This window comes from Oncorhynchus masou, chromosome 24 (genome assembly GCF_036934945.1).
Source record: "Oncorhynchus masou masou isolate Uvic2021 chromosome 24, UVic_Omas_1.1, whole genome shotgun sequence".
NCBI classification, from domain to species: Eukaryota; Metazoa; Chordata; class Actinopteri; order Salmoniformes; family Salmonidae; genus Oncorhynchus; species Oncorhynchus masou.
The window spans coordinates 18,597,739-18,624,211 of NC_088235.1; the positions used below are offsets into that span (position 1 = coordinate 18,597,739).

General features: G+C 45.4%; 1 protein-coding gene across 2 annotated transcripts in view; it reads right to left on the reverse strand.

Annotated features, from left to right (window-relative positions):
• LOC135511879 (protein kinase C epsilon type) overlaps window positions 1–26,473 on the reverse strand; it is a 282,479-nt gene that overhangs the window by 145,429 nt on the left and 110,577 nt on the right. For both annotated transcript variants that reach the window (XM_064933385.1, XM_064933383.1), the window contains one exon: window positions 1,158–1,326. In XM_064933385.1, the coding sequence (XP_064789457.1) occupies window positions 1,158–1,326 (169 nt within the window). The remainder of the gene's footprint in view (window positions 1–1,157; window positions 1,327–26,473) is intronic.

Here is a 26,473-nt window from a genome sequence, read left to right on the forward strand (position 1 = left end):
CTATCAATGCTGCAGTATACTGCGGCCAGTTAGGGACTATCTGACAATGCTACAGTACACCACAATCAGTTAGGGACTATTTAACAATGCTACAGCACACCACAGTCAGTTCGGGACTATCAGACAATGCTACAGTATACTGCAGCCAGTTAGGGACTATCTAACAATGCTACAGTATACCACAGCGAGTTAGGAACTATTTGACAATGGCAACAGTACACCACAGCCAGTTAGGGACTATCTGACAATGCTACAGCACACCACAATCAGTTAGGGACTATCTAACAATGCTACAGCACACCACAGCCAGTTAAGGAATATCTGACAATGCTTCAGTATACCACAGCCAGTTAGGGACTATCTGACAATGCTACAGTATACCACAGCCAGTTAGGGACTATCTGACAATGCTACAGTAAACCACAGCCAGTTAGGGACTATCTGACAATGCTACAGTATACCACAGCCAGTTAGGGACTATCTGACAATGCTACAGTATAACACAGCCAATCTCAGGTCAGATACTGAGTTGGTTCACTAGAGAGAAAGGGTTCACTATTAGAAGTGGATGTCAGTGGGAGACAGACCATTGTGCACGACCATCAATACTCATATCAAGAGATACTGTGTACTGTAACATCAACATATAGGCAGGCAGTTCCCAGTTCTGCTTAGTTCAGACCAGGGCCCTTCTGCACAAAGCCTCTCAGAGTAGGAGTGCTGATCAAGGATCACATTTGCATTTTAGATGATAATGAATTTGATTATATGGACAAGCTGGGACATGATCCTAGATCAGCACTCCTATTCTGAGATGCTTTGTGCCTACGAGCCCAGATCAGACTCTTCTCACAGCCTTAAGACTCTGTGCCTCCTGGGTGTGCTCTGCAGTCATCTGTTAGGTCATAAGCCCTAGGAAGCAGAACTTGTCAGCTTGCAGCCTGTGCCATGAGTACTACAGATGTGTACTTGTTTCATGTAGCTTGGTGCAAACAGGGAGCAGAGAACCGGCTGTAGTCTCCAGGATAAAGCTTCCACTGTAATGGTTAGCCTAGGGGCTTTTCCCACTGTCTCCATGGAAACACTGACAGACAAGAGCTCAGACCGCCCATGACCAAGCATATAAAAGCTGGTGTAGGCATGTGTGTGTCTCTCACCATATAAAGTCTCTGCAGTGGGAGCAGTAGGTAGGCTGCCGAAGGTAGGTGGCCATGAACTTGTGTCCGTTGACCTGATGGACCCTCCTTCGTACGGCACCCTGCCTCTTCCTAGGCCGCATGCGCTCCCGAAACACACGCTCCTCAGCATTCTCACCGGAGCCTGGAGCTGGAGAAGCACATTATTAGTATACACTTCAGAACGGCACATGAAGAGACAGACAAGGAGGATGGTGCATTAACCTCCTTATCAAATCTATTCAAATTGCATTTATAAACAGGTGTAGACAAACAGTGAAATGCTTACTTACGGACCATTCCCAACAAGACGAAAATAGAGAAAAAATGACAACAACAATAACTTGGCTAAATAAACAGGGTACCAGTACAGAGTTAATGTGCAGGGGTACCAGGTGGTAACTTGGCTAAATAAACAGGGTACCATTACAGAGTCAATGTGCAGGGGTACCAGATGGGAACTTGGCTAAATAAACAGGGTACCATTACAGAGTAAATGTGCAGGGGTATGAGGTGGTAACTTGGCTATATAAACAGGGTACCAGTACAGAGTCAATGTGCAGGGGTACCAGGTGGTAACTTGGCTATATAAACATGGTACCATTACAGAGTCAATGTGGAGGGGTACGAGGTGGTAACTTGGCTATATAAACAGGGTACCAGTACAGAGTCAATGTGCAGGGGTACGAGGTGGTAACTTGGCTATATAAACAGGGTATCTGTACAGAGTCAATGTGCAGGGGTACCAGGTGGTAACTTGGCTATATAAACAGGGTACCAGTACAGAGTTAATGTGCAGGGGTACCAGGTGGTAACTTGGCTAAATAAACAGGGTACCATTACAGAGTCAATGTGCAGATGTACGAGGTGGTAACTTGGCTATATAAACAGGGTACCATTACAGAGTCAATGTGCAGGGGTATGAGGTGGTAAATTGGCTATATAAACAGGGTACCATTACAGAGTCGATGTGCTGGGGTACCAGGTGGTAACTTGGCTATATAAACAGGGTACCATTACAGAGTCAATGTGCAGGGGTACCAGGTGATAACATGGCTATATAAACAGGGTACCAGTACATAGTCAATGTTGAGGGGTACCAGGTGGTAACTTGGCTATATAAACAGGGTACCAGTACAGAGTCAATGTGCAGGGGTAGGAGGTGGTAACTTGGCTAAATAAACAGGTTACCAGTACAGAGTCGATGTGCAGGGGTACCAGGTGGTAACTTGGCTATATAAACAGGGTACCAGTACAGAGTCAATGTGGAGGGGTACCAGGTGGTAACTTGGCTATATAAACAGGGTACCATTACAGAGTCAATGTGCAAGGGTACCAGGTAATAACTTGGCTATATAAACAGGGTACCAGTACAGAGACAATGTGCAGGGGTACCAGGTGGTAACTTGGCTATATAAACAGGGTACCATTACAGAGTCAATGTGCAGGGGTATGAGGTGGTAACTTGGCTTTATAAACAGGGTACCATTACAGAGTCAATGTGCAGGGGTACGAGGTGGTAACTTGGCTATATAAACAGGGTACCATTACAGACTCAATGTGCAGGGGTACGAGGTGATAACTTGGCGATATAAACAGGGTACCAGTACAGAGTCAATGTTCAGGGGTATGAGGTGGTAACTTGGCTATATAAACAGAGTACCATTACAGAGTCAATGTGCAGGGGTACCAGGTGGTAACTTGGCTATATAAACAGGTTACTAGTACAGAGTCGATGTGCAGGGGAAACCAGGTGGTAACTTGTCTATATAAATAGGGTACCATTACAGAGTCAATGTGCAAGGGTACGAGGTGGTAACTTGGCTATATAAACAGGGTACCATTACAGAGTCAATGTACAGGGGTACGAGGTGGTAACTTGGCTATATAAACAGGGTACCAGTACAGAGTCAATGTGCAGGGGTATGAGGTGGTAACTTGGCTATATAAACAGGGTACCTGTACAGAGTCAATGTGCAAGTGTACTAATGGAACAGTCCAGTGCTACAACCCCCTACAGGTGGGAGGTAATGGAACAGTCCAGTGCTACAACCCCCTACAGATAGGAGGTAATGGAACAGTCCATTGCTACAATCCCCTACAGATGGGAGGTAATGGAACAGTCCAGTGCTACAACCCCCTACAGGTGGGAGGTAATGGAACAGTTCAGTGCTACAACCCCCTACAGGTGGGAGGTAATGGAACAGTCCATTGCTGCACACATGACAACCTCTAGATGGTGCTACTGCAGCAGAGGTGAATTTACAGGGATTATCCCCTCAACAACCTCAAAGCTATGCAGATGCTGGAGAGGTTAACATGCTTGTCACACACACACCACAGCACACTAGTTATGAGGGTATTACACATTTGTCTCATCTGGATAGATTAACCTATATGCTACCTAGCTAACAAGTGACTGATTCAACCTTAACTAAGAATGCAGGATACTACATGTTGGTGATTGAGCTCTCTCCTCGTGTACACTGAGTGTACAAAACATTAGGAACACCTTCCTAATATTGAGTTGCACCACCTTTTGCCCTCGGGAACAGCCTCAATTTGTCAGGGCATGGGCTCTACAAGGTGTTGAAAGCGTTCCACAGGGATGCTGGCCTATGTTGACTCCAATGCTTCCTACGGTTGCGTCAAGTTGGCTGGATGTCCTTTGGGTGGTGGACCATTCTTGGTACACACAGGAAACTGTTGAGTGTGAAAAACCCATCAGTTCTTGACACAAACTGGTGTCTGGCACCTACTACCATACGTCATTCAAAGGCACTGACATCTTTTGTCTTGTCCATTCACCAACTGAATGGCACACATACACACTCCATGTCACAAGGCTTAAAAATACTTATTTAACCTGTCCCCCCCCCCCTCATCTACACTGGTTTAACAAGTGACATCATAGATTTCACCTGGATTCACCTGGTCAGTCTATGTCATGGAAAGAGCAGTTGTTCCTAATGTTTAGTACACTCAGCATATGTGTTGTATGTAGCCAGGATGGGTGCAGATCTGCTGAGGTCTGGATCAATGGATTGACGGGGTAGGCTGTGACACAGAGCAACCATGTTGGAGACCTGTCAGCTCTACTCACCAGGGTAGCAGACAAGGTAATGCACATGGCTGCACAGGACTGCTCACACTCCCACTCTCGCTCTCAATTCCTCTCTCACACAGCCTCACACACTTATGAACAGCCTCACAGACTCACACAGCCTCACACACTTACGCACAGCCTCAGACTCACACCGCCTCAGACTCACAGCCTCACACACTTACGCACAGCCTCAGACTCACACCGCCTCAGACTCACAGCCTCACACACTTATGAACAGCCTCACACACTTACACAGCCTCACAGACTCACACAGCCTCACACACTTATGAACAGCCTCAGACTCACACCGCCTCAGACTCACAGCCTCACACACTTACACAGCCTCACAGACTCACACAGCCTCACACACTTATGAACAGCCTCACAGACTCACACAGCCTCACACACTTATGGACAGCCTCACAGACTCACACAGCCTCAAACACTTATGGACAGCCTCACAGACTCACACAGCCTCACACACTTACGCACAGCCTCAGACTCACACCGCCTCAGACTCACAGTCTCACACACTTATGAACAGCCTCACACACTTACACAGCCTCACAGACTCACACAGCCTCACACACTTAAGCACAGCATCAGACTGACACACACACAGCCTCACACACTTACACACAGCCTCACAGAGCCTCACAGACTCACACAGCCTCACACACTTACGCACAGCCTCAGACTCACACACTTACACACAGCCTCACACACTTACGCATAGCCTCAGACTCAAACAGTCTCACAGCCTCAGACTCACTCACACACAGCCTCACAGAGCACTTACGCATAGCCTCAGACTCACACACTTACGCACAGCCTCAGACTCACACACTTACACACAGCCTCACAGAGCCTCACATACTCACACAGCCTCACACACTTACACACAGCCTCACACACTTACGCACAGCCTCACATACTCACACAGCCTCACACACTTACGCACAGCCTCAGACTAACACACTTACACACAGCCTCACACACTTACGCACAGCCTCACACACTTACGCACAGCCTCATACAGCCTCACACACTTACACACAGCCTCACACACTTACGCACAGACTCACACAGTCTCACACACTCACGCACAGACTCACAGTCTCAAACACTTATGCACAGCATCACAGTCTCACAGCCTTACGCACACAGCAAAACTTGCATTCACGCAAGCACGCACGTACACACAAATAAACACACACACGCACACACACGCACACACACACACACACAATTACTCTCCTGGAGTGATTATGGAAGAGTATACCCTGTGGAGAGCTTAGGTTTACATTACACTCTGCTACTTTATTAATTATACTGTCAGTGCAGGGGGGCTGGAGGGAGGGAAGGAGATTGGGAGGGAGGGAGGACTGGAGGGAATGTGTTACTGGTAGGTGACAGGTAGGTCACAGCCCCCTGTCACATGGTCTGGTAGGTGACAGCCCCCTACCACATGGTCTGGTAGGTGACCGCCCCCTGCCACATGGTCTGGTAGGTGACCGCCCCCTGCCACATGGTCTGGTAGGTGACCGCCCCCTGCCACATGGTCTGGTAGGTGACAGCCCCCTGCCACATGGTCTGGTAGTTCACAGCCCCCTACCACATGGTCTGGTAGGTGACAGCCCCCTGCCACATGGTCTGGTAGTTCAAAGCGCCCTGCCACATGGTCTGGTAGTTCACAGCCCCCTACCACATGGTCTGGTAGTTCACAGCCCCCTACCACATGGTGTGGTAGGTGACAGCCCCCTGCCACATGGTCTGGTAGTTCACAGCCCCCTGCCACATTGTTATTTTCTGATAACCAAATGGTGTAGTGGTTGACTGACTTGTGTGAGACAAGCTGTAGAAGCGGTGGGATCTCAAATCAAACCAAATCAAAGTTTATTTGTCACGTGTGCCAAATACAAAAGGTGCCGACCTTACAGTGAAATGCTTACTTACAGGCTCTACCCAATATTGCAAAAAAGATGTTAGATGAACAATAAGTAGGTAAAGAAATAAAACAGTAAAAAGACAGGCTATACACAGTAGCGAGGCTATAAAGGTAGGGAGGATACATACAGACACCGGTTAGACAGGCTGATTGAGGTAGTATGTACATGTAGATATGGTTAAATTGACTATGCATACATAATGAACAAAGAGTAGCAGTAAAGTAAAAGAGGGGTTGGTGGGTGGTAGGACACAATGCAGATAGCCCGCTTAGCCAATATTGTCAGGACCCGGTTACGAACCTGGGTCTCCGGAGTGAGAAACAGTCACTTAACCAACTGAGCCACGAATAGTCAGCAGAACCCAGAAGATGAGGCAGACACAGCAGTACTTAAGACGGTGTATTTAATAAAGTAAAAAGGAGAAGTCCTTAAATACAAAAATGGCAAATCCAAAAGGTGGTAGGAATAGCACAAAAAAGCCTCAAGAGATACTCAAAAACAAAAACAGAATTCCACAAGAGCATCCACCGGAATCGACAAGAATACACAGAACACTAGGGCTGGGTGCTAACATACAAACACAGAGCACAGAACTGAGGGAAACTAAGGGTTTAAATACAATCAGGGGAAACGAGGCACAGGTGCAAATAATAATGGGGAACAAGGGAAAAAACACAAGGTCAAAAAGCACAATGGGGGCATCTAGTGACCAAAACCCGGAACAACCCTGGCCAAATCCTGACAAATATGATCTAGGTCTATACGAGCGATTCAGACAGACAGGTAGACAGTCCCACTTGTTGTTGATTCTTCACAAAAAAATACAGTTTTATATCTTTATGTTTGAAGCCTGAAATGTGGCAAAAGGTCGCAAAGTTCAAGGGTGCCGAATACTTTCGCAAGGCACTGTAAATAGATTTGAAACTTGTATCTCATTATGGTAATTGATGAAATATGCATAGCCAGATGTAATTGTAATGGCTTAGCAGATAATAAGAAAAGATGAACAATATTTACCTGGCTTAAAGAGAAGGAATATAATATTTATTTTTTACAGGAAACTCGTTCAACAATTTTAGAAGAAGTTGTGTGGAAAAAGGACTGGGGGGTGAAATATACTTCTCCCATGGGCAAAGAAACTGAAAAGTGGTGATGACATTAATTAACTGTCATTTTGATCCGAATATGCAAATTGTCTTAACAGATCCCCAAAGTAGATGTATGATATTAAATATGTTATTGGACCATAAACAGATAAAACCTTTACGGACCAAATAATGATGATCCACGTTTCTTTGGAAATATATTTAATAAATTATCAACCCTGCAAGCAATACAAGACTCCATTATAATGGTGGGATATTATAATACTGTTTTAAATACCTCAATGGAGCCTAAAGGAAATCACACTATAAACACTATCACCCGCATGCACGTAAGGACATCAAGAATATCATGGATATATTGGAACTAGTGGATATATGGAGGCTACAATATCCTGACCTAGTGAGATATACTGTTCACATACACCTTAGCCAATACATTTAAACTCAGTTTTTCACAATTCCTGACATTTAATCCCAGAAAATAATACCCTGTCTTAGGTCATTTAGGATCACCACTTTACTTTAAGAATTTGAAATGTCAGAATAATAGTAGAGAGAATGATTTATTTCATCTTTTACTTCATTCATCACATTCCCAATGGGTCAGAAGTTTACATACACTCAATTAGTATTCGGTAGCATTGCCTTTAAATTGTTTAACTTAGGTAAAACGTTTCGGGAAGCCTTCCCCAAGTTTCCCACAATAAGTTGGGTGAATTTTGGCCCATTCCTCCTGACAAAGCTGGTGTAACTGAGTCAGGTTTGTAGGCCTCCTTGCTCGCACACGCTTTTCAGTTCTGCCCACACATTTTCTATGGGATTGAGGTCAGGGCTTTGTGATGGCCACTCCAATACCTTGACTTTGTTGTCCTTAAGCAATTATGCCACAAATTTGGCAGTATGCTTGGGGTCATTGTCCATTTGGTAGACCCATTTGCGATCAAGCTTTAACTTCCTGACTGATGTCTTGAGATGTTGCTTCAATTTATCCACATAATTTTCCTCCTCATGATGCCATCTATTTTGCTGCATGATGCTGCCAGCCCCGTGCTTCACGGTTGGTATGGTGTTCTTTGGCTTGCAAGCCTGCCCCTTTTTCCTCCAAACATAACGATGGTCATTATAGCCAAACAGTTATATTTTTGTTTCATCAAACCAGAGGACATTTCTCAAAAAAGTACAATCTTTATGTGCACTTCCAAACCATAGTCTGCCTTTTTTATGGTGGTTTTGGAGCAGTGGCTTCTTGCTTGCTGAGTGGCCTTTCAGGTTATGCCGATATAAGACTTGTTTTACTGTGGATATAGATACTTTTGTACGTGTTTCCTCCAGCATCTTCACAAGGTCATTTGATGTTGTTCTGGGATTGATTTGCACTTTTCGCACCAAAGTACGTTCATCTCTAGGAGACAGAACACATCTCCTTCCTGAGCGGTATGACAACTGCGTGGTCCCATGGTGTTTATACCAGCGTACTATTATTTGTACAGATGAACGCAGTACCTTCAGGCGTTTGGAAATTGCTCCCAAGGATGAACCAGACTTGTGGAGGCCTACAAATTTTTTCTGATTTCTTTTGGTTTTCCCATTATGTCAAGCAAAGAGTCACTGGGTTTGAAGGTAGGCCTTGAAATACATCCACAGGTAGAAGCTTCTAAAGCCATGACATAATTGTCTGGAATTTTCCAAGCTGTTTAAAGGTACAGTCACTTAGTGTATATAAACTTCTGACTCACTGGAATTGTGATACAGTCAATTATAAGTGAAAAAATATGTCTGTAATCAATTGTTGGAAAAATTACTTGTGTCATGCACAAAGTTGATGTCCTAACCGACTTGCCAAAACTATAGTTTGTTAACAAGAAAAGTGCTGAGCACTTGTTGGCTGCTTTTCCTTCACTTTGCGATCTAGCTTATCCCAAACCATCTCAATTGGGTTCAGGTCGGGTGATTGTGGAGACCAGGTTATCTGATGCAGCACTCCATCACTCTCCTTCTTCGTCAAATAGCCCATACACCGCCTGGAGGTGGACTGGGTCATTGTCCAGTTGAAAAACAAATGGCAGTCCAACTAAGCGCAAACCAGATGGGATGGCGTATTGCTGCAGAATGCTGTGGTAGCCATGCTGGTTAAGTGTGCCTTGAATTCTAAATAAATCAAAGACAGTGTCACCAGCAAAGCACCCCCACACCATCATACCGCCTCCTCCATGCTTCAGAGTGGGAACCAAATATGTGGAGATCATCCTTTCACCTTATCTGCGTCTCACAAAGACACAGCGGTTGGAACCAACAATCTCAAATTTGGACTCATCAGACCAAAGGACAGATTTACACCAATCTAATGTCCATTGCTCAAGTTTCTTGACCCAAGCAAGTCTCTTCTTATTATTGGTGTCCTTTAGTAGTGGTTTCTTTGTAACAATTTGACCACAAAGGCCTGATTCACTCAGTCTCCTTTGAACAATTGATGTTGAGATGTGTCTGTTACTTGAACTCTGTGAAGCATTAATTTTGGCTGCAATTTCTGAAGGCTGATAACTGTAATGAAATTATCCTCTGCAGCAGAGGTAAATCTGGGTCTTCATGGCAGTCCTCATGAGAGCCAGTTTCATCATAGAGCTTGATGTTTTTTGCGACTGCACTTGAATAAACTTTAAAAGTTCTTGACATTTTCCGGATTGACTGACCTCCATGTCTTAAGGTATTGATGGACTTTCAATTCTCTTTGTTTATTTGAGCTGTTCTTGCCATAATATGGACTTGGTCTTCTGTATACCACCCCTACCTTATCACAACACAACTGCTAGGCTCAAACACATTAAGAACGAAAGCAATTACACAAATTAACTTTTAACAAAGCACACCTGGTAATTGAAATCCATTCCAGATGACTACCTCGTGAAGCTGGTTGAGAGAATGACAAAAGTGTGCAAAGCTGTCATCAAGGCAAAGGGTGGCTACTTTGAGGAATCTCAAATATAAAATATACACTTTTATGGTTACTACATGATTCCATATGTGTTATTTCATAGTTTTAACATCTTGACTTATATAGTAAAAATTAAAATAAAGAAAAACCCTGTAATGGGTGTGTCCAAACATTTGACTGTGATACAAGCCTTGCCATATCCAATGACTGTCAGAGCCGGTGTAGTAGGATTCAGGCCTGCTCCTGTATTGACACTTTTTCTGTTTGATGGCTCGTCGGAGGTCGTAGCGGGACTTATAATAGCGTCCAGATGCCGCTGCTTGAAAGCGGCAGCTGTAATCCATTGTGTCTGGTTGGGATATGTACGTACAGTTACTGTGGGGATGACCATGGAAACCCATTTCATGAAACTCCCAATGAACAGTTCTTGTGCTGACATTGCTTCCTGAAGCAGTTTAGAAGTCGGTTGTGAATGTTGCAGGACAGACGATTTTTACGTGCTCTGCACTTCAGCACTCGGGGGTCCCGTTCTGTGAGCTTGTGTGGTCTACCACTTTGCGGCTGAGCCGTTGTTGCTCCTAGATGTTTCCACTTCACAATAGCAGCACTTACAGTTGACCCGGGCAGCGCTAGCAGGGAAGAAATTTGATGAACTGACTTGTTGGAAAGGTGGCATCCTATGACGGTGACATGTTGAAAGTCACTGAGCTCTTCAGTAAGACCATTCTACTGCCAAAGTTTGTCTATGGAGATTGCATGGTTGTGTAAGCATTTTTATACACCTGTCAGTAACGGGTGTGGCTAAAACAGCTGAATCCACTCATTTGAAAGGGTGTCCACATACCTTTGTATATACCGTGTATGGTTTTTATTTATTTTATTTATTTACTTTACTTTTCTGCTCTTTTGCACACCAATATCTCTACCTGTACATGACCATCTGATCATTTATCACTCCAGTGTTAATCTGCAAAATTGTAATTATTCTCCTACATCCTCATGCCTTTTGCACACACTGTATATAGACTCCCCTTTTTTTCTACTGTGTTATTGACTTGTTAATTGTTTACTCCATGTGTAACTCTGTGTTGTCTGTTCACACTGCTATGCTTTATCTTGGCCAGGTCGCAGTTGCAAATGAGAACTTGTTCTCAACTAGCCTACCTGGTTAAATAAAGGTGAAATAAAATAAAAAATGTATGTCAGCCTGCCTGCCTGTTTTCCTCATGACAAGTCCTGACAGACATGTCTGATCACATGAGTAGAGGTTTCCCAGACTTCCTTTTGTTCAGTCCTGCTGTGCAGTCCTACTAACTAATCTGATTTAGTCAAACATGACCCCTAAAGCTAATTACACACTCCTCTCCTCACTGAACTCTGTACAAGACAGAGAGAGCGAGAGTGAGATACAGCCAACCTCTAGCAGAGAAGGGGAGGAGAAAAGGAAAGCCAGAGTAGGGGATTTTGAAAATGTATTTTCCAGGTAAGTTGACTGAGAACACATTCTCATTTACAGCAACAACCTGGGGAATAAGAAGATGAATGAGCCAATTAGAAATATGGGGTGACTATGATTGTATGAGATTGGGAATTTAGCCAGGACAACAGGCTTAACAGCCCTACTCTTACAATAAGTGCCATGGAATCTTTAGTAACCACAGAGAGTCAGGACACCCATTTAACATCCCAACCCAAAAGACAGCACTCTACACAGGATAATGTCCCCAATCACTTTCCTGGGGTATTGGGATATTTTTTAGACCAGAGGAAAGAGTGCCTCCTACTGGCCCTCCAACAGCTTCTAGTCTCCCATCAAGGTATTGACAAGGACCAGCCCTGCTTAGCTTCAGAGACAAGAAAGCAGTAGGATGCAGGGTGGTATTCTGCTGGCTAGGGGAGAGTAGGGGAGAGAGGGGAGAGTAGGAGAGAGGCAGACAGCATGTATGCATTTAACACCATTCTCCCCTACATTGTATCTTACTAGGACCTTCCTCACTCTGCAGGCATGATGAGTTCCAACTCCAGAGTGGAGAAACCAACCCTCAGACCCATACTGTCCCAGTATGGAGAGGAGAAACCAACCCTCAGACCCACACTGTCCCAGTATGGAGAGGAGAAACCAGCCCTCAGACCCACACTGTCCCAGTATGGAGAGGAGAAACCAACCCTCAGACCCACACTGTCCCAGTATGGAGAGGAGAAACCAACTCTGCAGGCATGATGAGTTCCAACTCCAGAGTGGAGAAACCAATTCTCAGACCCGCACTGTCCCAGTATGGAGAGGAGAAACCAACCCTCAGACCCACACTGTCCCAGTATGGAGAGGAGAAACCAGTCCTCAGACCCGCACTGTCCCAGTATGGAGAGGAGAAACCAACCCTCAGACCCACACTGTCCCAGTATGGAGAGGAGAAACCAACCCTCCGACCCGCACTGTCCCAGTATGGAGAGGAGAAACCAGTCCTCAGACCCACACTGTCCCAGTATGGAGAGGACAAACCAACCCTCAGACCCACACTGTCCCAGTATGGAGAGGAGAAACCAGTCCTCAGACCCACACTGTCCCAGTATGGAGAGGAGAAACCAACCCTCAGACCCACACTGTCCCAGTATGGAGAGGAGAAACCAGTCCTCAGACCCACACTGTCCCAGTATGGAGAGGAGAAACCAACCCTCAGACCCACACTGTCCCAGTATGGAGAGGAGAAACCAACCCTCAGACACACACTGTACCAGTATGGAGAGGAGAAACCAACCCTCAGACCCACACTGTCCCAGTATGGAGAGGAGAAACCAGCCCTCAGACCCACACTGTCCCAGTATGGAGAGGAGAAACCAACCCTCAGACCCACACTGTCCCAGTATGGAGAGGAGAAACCAACCCTCAGACACACACTGTCCCAGTATGGAGAGGAGAAACCAACCCTCAGACCCACACTGTCCCAGTATGGAGAGGAGAAACCAGCCCTCAGACCCACACTGTCCCAGTATGGAGAGGAGAAACCAGTCCTCAGACCCACACTGTCCCAGTATGGAGAGGAGAAACCAACACATTGCACCTCACATCCCTGCTCTCATTCTCATACCCACGGTGTGAATTTGTCTGCCTGTGTGTGTGCATGTGTGCATCTGTGTCACCGTGCACGTACATGTGTATTTGTGTCACTGAGTGTGTGTATGTGTGTGTGTTGCCGTCACCGTGGGCATGTGTCAGGCTGTGTGTGTGTGTCACTGTCACCGTGGGTGTGTGTTAGGCTGTATGTGTGTGTGTGTGTGTGTGTGTGTGTGTGTGTGTGTGTGTGCGTGCGTGCGTGCGTGCGTGTGTGTGTGTGTGTCACTGACTGTGTTTGTGTGTGTTGACCTGATAAATGCCCAGCCCAGTCTATCTGTGACAGTTGTCCCATCTGTAGCCCTTGGCCAGACATAAGGATGGCCAGGGAGGCTGTGGAGAAGAAGAATTAGTGGATGACTTAGGTATGACGTAGTGGATGGCTTTGGGGAGGACTTAGTGGATAAGTTAGTGGATGACTTAGGGGATGACTTAGTGGAGAGTTAGCGGGTAGGGACTGATGACATCACACCTTATACAGAGGGGTAATTAACAATATATCACATCATCTATGGAGAGATGTAACAACACACACAGACTAGACCATTCTTAATGGCTGTTCCCACAATGCATTGGACCTTCCTCTTCATCATGCACTCTATGGGAAGCCTCCACATGACCTCTGACCTCACTCCTAGCGCCCTCTCTCCTCACATCCTCTCTCCTTGCCCCCTTCTCAAAACCCCTCACCTCCAATGGGTCCTCAGTCATAACCCTCCAGCCCCTACTCGTCACCATCGCCTAGCAACTGGCACTGGCTGCCGAGCAACAGCTATAGCCATATCCCTGTAGGAGGGGATATGGCTACTCATGTGAGGTCATCGGTCCACTGTTACCGATGTGACCATCCCTCTTCGTGAGGATCTCTCTACACAAGGGGTGCTAGACAACATATTTTCACGGCATTCGACAACATGTTATCACTGCATTAGACAACATGTGCTCATAGCATTAGATAAGATGTGTTCACTGCATTAAACAACATGTGTTCACTGCAATAAACAATGTGTTAACTGCATTACACAATGTGATCACAGCATTAGACAACATTATTAAACAACATGTGTTCACTGCATTAAACAATGTGTTGACTGCATTACACAATGTGATCACAGCATTAGACAACATGCGTTCACTGCATTAGACAACATTTGTTCATGGCATTAAACAATGTGTTAACTGCATTAGACAACATATATTAGACAACATGTGTTCACTGCATTAGACAACATGTGTTCGCTGCATTAGACAACATGTGTTCACTGCATTAGACAACATGTGTTCACTGCATTAGATAACATATATTAGACAACATGTGTTCACTGCATTAGACAACATGTGTTCACTGCATTAGACAACATATGTTCACTGCATTAGATGACATGTGTTCACTACATTAGACAACATATATTAGACAACATGTGTTCACTGCATTAGACAACATGTGTTCGCTGCATTAGACAACGTGTTCACTGCATTGGACGACATGTGTTCACTGCATTAGAACACATATATTAGACAACATGTGTTCACTGCATTAGACAACATGCATTTAACAACATGTGTTCACTGCATTAGACAACATGCATTAAACAACATGTGCTCACTGCATTAGACAACATATATTAGACAACACGTGTTCACTGCATTAGACAACATGTGCTCACTGCATTAGACAACATATATTAGACAACATGTGTTCACTGCATTAGACAACATGTGCTCACTCCATTAGACAATGTGTGTTCACTGCATTAGACAACATGCATTTAACAACATGTGTTCACTGCATTAGACAACATGCATTAAACAACATGTGCTCACTGCTATATTAGACAACACGTGTTCACTGCATTAGTGCTCACATTAGACAACATATATTAGACAACATGTGTTCACTGCATTAGACAACATATATTAGACAATATGTGTTCACTGCATTAGACAACATGTGCTCACTCCATTAGACAACGTGTGTTCACTGCATTAGACAACATATTCTCACAGCATTAGGCCTGCAGATATGTGATTGGCATACCTTGCTAGCAATCCCCGTTACATATCACTGAGATTGAGCACTGCATTCATGCATGAGTACACAAGCGAGTGGAAACACAGGTAAATGTATGTACATGTACATGATCGAACATGCAAACACACAGACACACTTACACCCTATGTGTGTAAAGAGAGAGAGAAAGAGTAGGAGGAGAGGAGGAGGGATGAGAGGCACTCCCTGGTCCTCTGTGTGGGCAATATGGCCAACTCCACATCCCAAGGCCCACAGCTCTCCACACAGGAGCCATCCACTGGCCCAATTAAAGCTGCATGAATCATAACCCACTGGCAGCAGACAGACAGGCACTTGACCCAGCCCAGTCGCAGCATAACACCACCAACACAATAATATAGATATTACACACAGTGTAACAATACAGCTAAACTCAGCAATAATCACCGTCAACTGTATTTATTTTCAACAAACTTAACATGTGTAAATATTTGTATGAACATAACAAGATTCAACAACTGAACAAGTTCCACAGTCATGTGACTAACAGAAATGGAATAATGTGTCCCTGAACAAGTAACAGTCAGTATCTGATGTGGCCACCAGCTGCAATAAGTACTGCAGTGCATCTTCACTTCATGGACTGCACCAGATTTGCCAGTTCTTGCTGGGAGATGTTACCACACTCTTCCACCAAGGCACCTGCAAGTTCCCAGACATTTCTGGGGGGAATGGCCCTAGCCCTCAACCTCCGGTCCAACAGGTCCCGGACGTGGTCAATGGGACTGAGATCCGGGCTCTTCGCTGGCCATGGCAGAACACTGACATTCCTGTCTTGCAGGAAATCATGCACAGAACGAGCAGTATGGCTGATGGCATTGTCATGCTGGAGGGTCATGTCAGGATGAGCCTGCAGGAAGGGTACCACATGGGGGAGGAGGATGTCTTCCCTGTAAAATACAGCGTTGAGATTGCCTGCAATGACAACAAGCTCAGTCTGATGATGCTGTGACACACTGCCCCAGACCATGACGGACCCTCCACCTCCAAATCGATCCCGCTCCAGAGTACAGGCCTCGGTGTAATGCTCATTCCTTCGACGATAAACGTGAATCCCGACCATCACCCCTTGTGAGACAAAAACGCGTATCGTCAGTGAAGAGCACTTTTTGCCAGTCCTGTCAGTTCCTGCGACGGTGGGTTTGTGCCCATAGGCGACGTTGTTGATGTCTGGTAAGGACCTGCCTTACAACGGGCCTACAAGCCAGTCTTGCACTGATGGAGGGATTGTGCGTTCCTGGTGTAACTCGGGCAGTTGTTGTTGCCATCCTGTACCTGTCCTGCAGGTGCAATGTTCGGATGTACCGATCCTGTGCAGGTGTTGTTACATGTGGTCTGTCACTGCGAGGACAATCAGCCTTTTGTCTTAGGTGTCTCACAGTACAGACATTGCAATTTATTGCCCTGGCCACATATGCAGTCCTCATGCAGCACCCTGGGCATCTTTATTTTGGTGTTTTCAGAGTCAGTAGAAAGGCCTCTTTAGTGTCCTAAGTTTTCATAACTGTGACCTTAATTGCCTACCTTCTGTTAGCTGATGAAGATGTGTGTAGTTAATTGGATATTTACGAATTATCTTTGAAGGACAGGGTCCTGAAAAAGGGACGTTTCTTTTTTTGCTGAGTTTACATAGGACCACAGGTGTTCATGTAAGGTCATACTAGTGCATCACTGTCTTTGGACCATGTGCGTGATCTCTAGTGAGAGTATGCCTCTGTAAAGGTCACCAACAGCAAGTCAATGACAGCAGGTCTTTCAGTCTCAGCCCTATGTGAGTCAAGGATGTAGGACACTCACTCTACGTGAGATGGTGAATACAGGTGTGTGAAGGACAGTGGAAGCAGGTCACAGAGAAAGCACAACCAGGCCTGGACGGAGAGCTCTCTGTGAAAATCAAAGGCATCCTGTGTGTTAGGGTGTGAGTTTGAGCCTTGTGAGTGAGGGAGAGATCTAATGAGGATCACAGTCAAAGACAACAAATCAAATCAAATGTTATTGGTCACATACACATGGTTAGTAGATGTTAATGCGAGTGTAGCGAAATGCTTGTTCTTCTAGTTCAGAGTAATCTAACAATTTAACAACAACTACCTTATACACGCAAGTGTAAAGGAATTATTAAGAATATGTACATATAAATACAGAGATGAGTGGTGGCCGAACGGCATAGCCAAGATGCAGTAGATGGTATAGAGTACAGTATATACATATGAGATGAGTAATGTAGGGTATGTAAATATTATATAAAGTGGCATTGTTTAAGTGACTAGTGATACATTTATTACATCCGAATATTAGTTGTTAAAGTGGCTAGAGATTTGAGTCTGTATGTTGGCAGCAGCCACTCAGTGTTAGTGACGGCTGTTTAACAGTCTGATGGCCTTGAGATATAATCTGTTTTTCAGTCTCTCAGTCCCTGCTTTGATGCACCTGTACTGACCTCACCTTCTGGATGATAGTGAACAGGCAGTGGCTCGGGTGGTTGTTATGCTTGATGATATTTTTGACCTTCCTGTGACATCAGGTGGGGTGTAGGTGTCCTGGAGGGCAGTAGTTTGCCCCCGGTGATGCGTTGTGCAGACCTCACTACCCTCTGGAGAGCCTTACATTTGTGGGCGGAGCAGTTGCCGTATCAGGCTGTGATACAGCCCGACAGGATGCTCTCGATAGTGCATCTGTAAAAGTTTGTGAGTGTTTTTGGTGACAAGACAAATTTCTTCAGCCTCCTGAGTTTGAAGGGGCGCTATTGCGCCTTTTTCACCACGCTGCCACCACGCTGTGATGTGTACGCCGAGGAACTTAAAACTTTCCACCCTCTCCACTACTGTCCCGTCGATGTGGATAGGGAGTTGCTCCCTCTGCTGTTTCCTGAAGTCCACGATCATCTCCTTTGTTTTGTTGACTTTGAATGTGAGGTTATTTTCCTGGCACCACACTCTGAGGGCCCTCACCTCCTCCCTGTAGGCCATCTCGTCGTTGTTGGTAATCAAGCCTACCACTGTAGTGTCGTCTACAAACTTGATGATTGAGTTGGAGGCGTGCATGGCCAAGCAGTCATGAGTGAACAGGGAGTACAGGAGAGGGCTGAGAACACACCCTTGTAGGGCAGCAGTGTTGAGGATCAGCGGGGTGGAGATGTTGTTTCCTACCCTCACCAGCTGGGGGCGGCCCGTCAGAAAGTCCAGGACCCAGTTGCACAGGGCGGGGTCAAGACCCAGGGTCTCGAGCTTAATGACGAGTTTGGAGGGTACTATGGTTACTAGTTTTAAGGTACATTTATTATAATGGAGTTTATATTACTGCAACAGGAAAATAAATCGTATTAATCATCGATAATAAATGGGGGTGGACGGTCCTTTGAGGTTTGGACAGGACACCGTATTAAGCCAATAGGGCAGAAAATTACATAGAAAAATAAGTTTCAGTTCTTAGGGGTGATTAATTACGGTAGATAAGGTATAACAAACTATGAAACATATATTAAATTATTGATGAACCTGATTTTAAAGTTAATTCATGTTATTGTCAGATAAAATACTGTGGATCCCTGAAGGAAAAAGCTTATTAGTGTAGGAAGGATTTGATATATTTAGCATTAATTTTGGCTTTGTTTGACTATTAGGAGGTTTTTATTTAAATAGTATTAAATTTGACAGGAATATATGACATCTGTGATGATTCGGGATTTTTGTAAGGATAAAGATTGATTAAGGAAATGTAAGGACTTTAGAGATTGCCACTCATAGACATGTTTTTTCTAAAATCAATGATTTTAGATAAAGTCAAACAGTGAGACGCTTAGTGGTATTTCAGAGATAGGAGAGAAAGGGGTTACTGTTTAAATCGGTAAATATATACATTTAAGAACATATGTAAATTGCACAGATACTTCTTAAAGTAGATAAGACACTTGACAGAGAATTGATACAGGATAGATATGAATGGATGCCCAAGGGAGAATTGGACATACAGACATACATGATAATGTCAGAATATAAGGATAATTTACTAATCCTACCTAAGTCATTATTTAGGGTAGATAAGGTTGTTACCTGGGCAGAGCCAGGTATCAAAAGGGGGATGGGTAAGTTTGTGGTCGAGGATAGGACACCTAGTGGCCTATTGGATAATAAACTAATAATAATTTAAAAAAATAGCTAACAAATAGGCATAGAAGTTAAAGATATAATCAGATAAAACATATGAGAAACTGTTTGTTAACCAAGCCTGTATGTCCAGGATTTTATGCATTCCGGTTCCGGGTTGGAGCGAGCGGTCGCATCTACACTTCGGTCCGCAGGTAGTATAACTTTTCATTACATTTCATTATAGTACAACGGTTTGATTTGTCTAATCTTAGCAATTTCTTCTTAGCTAGCTACATAGCCGTCTTTGTATCAAAGATAATTGCGTAATTATCGTATTTCGTCGTCCTAACGTAGTCTACACTGCTATCTGCCCAGCAGCTAGCTAACGTCTACTAGCACTGTAGAAACTATTACACTCAACTGAACGACTTGATTAGTGTAGTGTTAGCTAGCTACATAGCTGTCTTTGCTGTCTTCGTATCCAAGATAATTGTGTAGTTTAGAGTGTGTAGACTTAGAGTGATTATCTTAATTTACCGAGGTTAGCTAGCCAGCTATTTGTCGTCCTTAACGTAGGAGATACTGTTAGCTAGCTAGCCAAAAGCTAGCCAACGTCTACTGAATAGAACTTCAACAACCCGGTCAACATTCCGCTTTGCTCCAAAGGTAGTAGCATATTTTCATTTCACTTCATTACAGTACAACGGTTTGATTTGTTTGATCGTAGCTAGCTAGCTACATAGCCGTCTTTGTATCTAAGACAATTGTGTAGTCTAGAGCGATTTTCTAGGTTAGCTAGCCAGCTATTGTCGTTCTTTTAACGTAACGTAACGTAATCAACACTGCTAGCTAGCCAGCTAGCCAGCTAGCCCCCGAATAGCAGCACTGTAAAAACTATTACACTCGACGGAACGACTTGATTAGTGTAGTGTCAACAACGCAGCCACTGCCAGCTAGCCTACAAAGTCAACAACGCAGCCACTGCCAGCTAGCCTACTCCAGCAGTACTGTATCATTTCAATCATTTTAGTCAATAAGATTCTTGCTACGTAAGCTTAACTTTCTGAACATTCGAGACGTGTAGTCCACTTGTCATTCCAATCTCCTTTGCATTAGCGTAGCCTCTTCTGTAGCCTGTCAACTATGTGTCTTTCTATCCCTGTTCTCTCCTCTCTGCACAGACCATACAAACGCTCCACACCGCGTGGCCGCGGCCACCCTAATCTGGTGGTCCCAGCGCGCACGACCCACGTGGAGTTCCAGGTCTCCGGTAGCCTCTGGAACTGCCGATCTGCGGCCAACAAGGCAGACTTCATCTCAGCCTATGCCTCCCTCCAGTCCCTCGACTTCTTGGCACTGACGGAAACATGGATCACCACAGATAACACTGCTACTCCTACTGCTCTCTCTTTGTCAGCCCACGTGTTCTCGCACACCCCGAGAGCTCCTGGTCAGCGGGGTGGTGGCACCGGGATCCTCATCTCTCCCAAGTGGTCATTCTCTCTTTCTCCCCTTACCCATCTGTCTATCGCCTCCTTTGAATTCCATGCTGTCACAGTTACCAGCCCTTTCAAGCTTAACATCCTTATCATTTATCGCCCTCCAGGTTCCCTCGGAGAGTTCATCAATGAGCTTGATGCCTTGATAAGCTCCTTTCCTGAGGACGGCTCACCTCTCACAGTCCTGGGCGACTTTAACCTCCCCACGTCTACCTTTGACTCATTCCTCTCTGCCTCCTTCTTTCCACTCCTCTCCTCTTTTGACCTCAACGTCTCACCTTCCCCCCCCTACTCACAAGGCAGGCAATACGCTCGACCTCATCTTTACTAGATGCTGTTCTTCCACTAACCTCATTGCAACTCCCCTCCAAGTCTCCGACCACTACCTTGTATCCTTTTTCCTCTCGCTCTCATCCAACACTTCCCACACTGCCCCTACTCGGATGGTATCGCGCCGTCCCAACCTTCGCTCTCTCTCCCCCGCTACTCTCTCCTCTTCCATCCTATCATCTCTTCCCTCTGCTCATACCTTCTCCAACCTATCTCCTGATTCTGCCTTCTCAACACTCCTCTCTTCCCTTTCTGCATCCTTTGACTCTCTATGTCCCCTATCCTCCAGGCCGGCTCGGTCCTCCCCTCCCGCTCCGTGGCTCGACGACTCATTGCGAGCTCTCAGAACAGTGCTCCGGGCAGCCGAGCGGAAATGGAGGAAAACTCGCCTCCCTGCGGACCTGGCATCCTTTCACTCCCTCCTCTCTACATTTTCCTCCTCTGTCTCTGCTGCTAAAGCCACTTTCTACCACTCTAAATTCCAAGCATCTGCCTCTAACCCTAGGAAGCTCTTTGCCACCTTCTCCTCCCTCCTGAATCCTCCTCCCCCCCCCCCTCCTCCCTCTCTGCAGATGACTTCGTCAACCATTTTGAAAAGAAGGTCGACGACATCCGATCCTCGTTTGCTAAGTCAAACGACACCGCTGGTTCTGCTCACACTGCCCTACCCTGTGCTCTGACCTCTTTCTCCCCTCTCTCTCCAGATGAAATCTCGCTTCTTGTGACGGCCGGCCGCCCAACAACCTGCCCGCTTGACCCTATCCCCTCCTCTCTTCTCCAGACCATTTCCGGAGACCTTCTCCCTTACCTCACCTCGCCCATCAACTCATCCCTGACCGCTGGCTACGTCCCTTCCGTCTTCAAGAGAGCGAGAGTTGCACCCCTTCTGAAAAAACCTACACTCGATCCCTCCGATGTCAACAACTACAGACCAGTATCCCTTCTTTCTTTTCTCTCCAAAACTCTCCCGCTATCTCTCTCAGAATGACCTTCTTGATCCAAATCAGTCAGGTTTCAAGACTAGTCATTCAACTGAGACTGCTCTTCTCTGTATCACGGAGGCGCTCCGCACTGCTAAAGCTAACTCTCTCTCCTCTGCTCTCATCCTTCTAGACCTATCGGCTGCCTTCGATACTGTGAACCATCAGATCCTCCTCTCCACCCTCTCCGAGTTGGGCATCTCCGGCGCGGCCCACGCTTGGATTGCGTCCTACCTGACAGGTCGCTCCTACCAGGTGGCGTGGCGAGAATCTGTCTCCTCGCCACGTGCTCTCACCACTGGGGTCCCCCAGGGCTCTTTTCTAGGCCCTCTCCTATTCTCGCTATACACCAAGTCACTTGGCTCTGTCATAACCTCACATGGTCTCTCCTATCATTGCTATGCAGACGACACACAATTAATCTTCTCCTTTCCCCCTTCTGATGACCAGGTGGCGAATCGCATCTCTGCATGTCTGGCAGACATATCAGTGTGGATGACGGATCACCACCTCAAGCTGAACCTCGACAAGACGGAGCTGCTGCTCCTCCCGGGGAAGGACTGCCCGTTCCATGATCTCGCCATCACAGTTGACAACTCCATTGTGTCTTCCTCCCAGAGCGCTAAGAACCTTGGAGTGATCCTGGACAACACCCTGTCGTTCTCAACTAACATCAAGGCGGTGGCCCGTTCCTGTAGGTTCATGCTCTACAACATCCGCAGAGTACGACCCTGCCTCACACAGGAAGCGGCACAGGTCCTAATCCAGGCACTTGTCATCTCCCGTCTGGATTACTGCAACTCGCTGTTGGCTGGGCTCCCTGCCTGTGCCATTAAACCCCTACAACTCATCCAGAACGCCGCAGCCCGTCTGGTGTTCAACCTTCCCAAGTTCTCTCACGTCACCCCGCTCCTCCGCTCTCTCCACTGGCTTCCAGTTGAAGCTCGCATCCGCTACAAGACCATGGTGCTTGCCTACGGAGCTGTGAGGGGAACGGCACCCCAGTACCTCCAGGCTCTGATCAGGCCCTACACCCAAACAAGGGCACTGCGTTCATCCACCTCTGGCCTGCTCGCCTCCCTACCACTGAGGAAGTACAGTTTCCGCTCAGCCCAGTCAAAACTGTTCGCTGCTCTGGCCCCCCAATGGTGGAACAAACTCCCTCACGACGCCAGGACAGCGGAGTCAATCACCACCTTCCGGAGACACCTGAAACCCCACCTCTTCAAGGAATACCTAGGATAGGATAAAGTGGTCCTTCTCACCCCCCCCCTTAAATGATTTAGATGCACTATTGTAAAGTGGCTGTTCCACTGGATGTCAGAAGGTGAATTCACCAATTTGTAAGTCGCTCTGGATAAGAGCGTCTGCTAAATGACTTAAATGTAAATGTAAATGTAATTACAGGTGAAGCCACTCAATGCAGTCCCTGAGGCCTGTTGGGAGAGCCATACCAAGCACTCCTGGTGACTGCCTTCGTGGTGAGGATAGCCGAAAGAGCTCCCGGGGTGCGTATCACACATTGTGGGACGGTAGGACACACTGATACTGTCGAACAATCACAGAGGTAGGAGTGGAACTGCAAATATTTTAGAGTGCGGGGGTCAAACTCCTACTGAAGACTTCCCTAATACCCGACTTTTCCCCAGCTGTGAGCGTTTATAGAAGTGAAGGTCTGTCTTGGCCTCTTGCCGGTGATATGTTTTCTGGGAAAAGGGTGGGGCTTCATCGGAGGGCTGTTCATCTGAGCTGTCTTATAGTGGGTGCCATATTCTTGATACAGCACGTTCCACCTGAGTATGCAGAGAGTGGTAATTTGACCCATGGTTCAGACAAAACAAGCATAAGAGATCCCGAGATATGGGTAGACAGGAAGTTAGAGTAGAGTTTGGGAAGGTTCTCTCAATTGAGTTTTTATGTAGACCAAATGGGGTCTCTAACTACATGGCAGTCTAGGACTCTGAGCCATTATGGTATATATCGGTGCAGGTCCCCATATTGATCGTGGACACAGGTCATAGCTCATACGGAGAGAGAGGGCTATATGAATCCACTCACCCAGTATGGAAGGAGGTGGAGTATAGTGAAGGTGAGAGTTTTTGACTGTAATCCGGAGAGAGGGATCTATTGCATAAAGTTACGCCTTACGGCAGTGTAGCCTAGTGGTTAGAGCATTGGACTAGTAACTGAAAGGTTGCAAGTTCAAATCCCCGAGCTGACAAGGTACAAAATCTGTTGTTCTCTGCCCCTGAACAGGCAGTTAACCCACTGTTCCTAGGCTGTCATTGAAAATAATAATTTGTTCTTAACTGACTTGCCTAGTAAAATAAAGATAAAATTAAAAAACCCTTCAAAAGGTAATGAAAGAGGATCTAGGGTTATTTTAGATTGGATATGACCAGTTTTTGGTCGACACCCAAGTACGGTTCCGGGTAGAGGAGGTTAGGCCAGTATGGTAAAGCTGCAGGAATGCCAGATAATGACAGTTACAGTTACTATTTATATCCACAGGTTCCCCTCTTAAATCAAGACTTCCTCCCTTTACAGTGACCGGAGGAGATTATTACCGTTTGGCCCGGTACAGTACTCTTGGGAAATATGTAGGGGAAGATAGTACCTGCAATTGGACAGAGAATATTACCACTGACGAGACCATGTCTAATTTGATAGGCGGTTGGAACTCTGGGGATTTCAATAAGGTAAAGTGGGCCAGGGCTGACATCTGGAGGTTGTGTGGGGGAATGATGTCAGGGCGAGGTTTTACCGGCATTTGGACAGGATTATGCTCGCTTGTACATTTGGGAATGCCTTTCACACTCATTCAACACCAAGACATGAAGTTAGCCAAACGGGAGAAAAGAGGTACTCCATCTGGGTCTTTTGATGACAACGTATACATTGATAACATTGGGGTTCCACGGGGGGTGCCAGATGAGTTCAAAGCAAGGAATCAGATCCTAGCAGGATTAGCATTTCCGGGTGCTCTACTCTCAATAAGAACGTGGACTGGATTAATTATATTTATTATAATCAACAGCGCTTTATTAATTATACCAGAGATGCTATTAAAGGTTTGGAAGAACAGACTGAAACAACCAGCCTGATGGCTTGGCAGAATAGAATTGCATTAGATATGTTATTGGCTGAAAAGGGAGGAGTATGTGTGATTTTCAGGACCATGTTTGTGCTTACATCCCAAATAACACAGCTCCGGACGAATCAGTGCCCGAAGCCTCAGCTGGTTTGACCACCCTGGCTCACGGTTTGGCAGAAAACTCTGGGGTGGATACTTCTCTGACGAATTGGGTTTGATAGTACGCTTGGAAAATGTAAAAATATTATGATAACTGTATTATGGGCTACATTCACCTGTGTGACTGTTTAGTTTTATGGGGCTGATGTCTAATTCCCTGTGTATGAGGCCTTATTTCCAGGACTCTGGAGAAATCGATGACAATAGATGGTGAGGTACCAGCGGATTCCAGGTTCTGACCCGTGGAGTGCTGAATGCATGTCTACAGAACAAGTGGACGAATCTGGATCCTTCATTTGAGGGGAACCTATATTTGATGAGACCATTTTTGATATTTATGGAGGTTAGGTTGTATCTTGTTTCAATATTAGACTGTTTTTTTTATGAAGATTGTAACGGAAATCCTGATAAGAAGAGTTATGATTCTGATGTAGGACTGAGAAACAGTCAGTGCGAATGCAAGTTATGTTTTACGTTAAGTGATATTTTGATAACAAGAAATATTCCTAATAAAAATAGAACTATGCTTTTAATAGTTCAATATAACTACATATGTGATTGGATGTATGATAGTTAATCAAAGGGTAGATATGTTAAGGGAATTTGTATCAATAATGACTAATTATGTATACATTTCAATCAGGACTGACGTATCAGAATACTACTTTGTTACTGTATATGTACTAATCAGAATACTATTATGTTACTGTATATGTATGCATTTTCTTTTTAATCCTAGTACTGAATATAATGTGTGTAAATATAATCAAGAATTAGAACAATGACTGTCTGTTCCTTGGTAGAAATGAATGAACTATATCGCCAGACTGGCTAGAATGCTTATCTACACAGGCTGACCTTAGATCTAGACGATG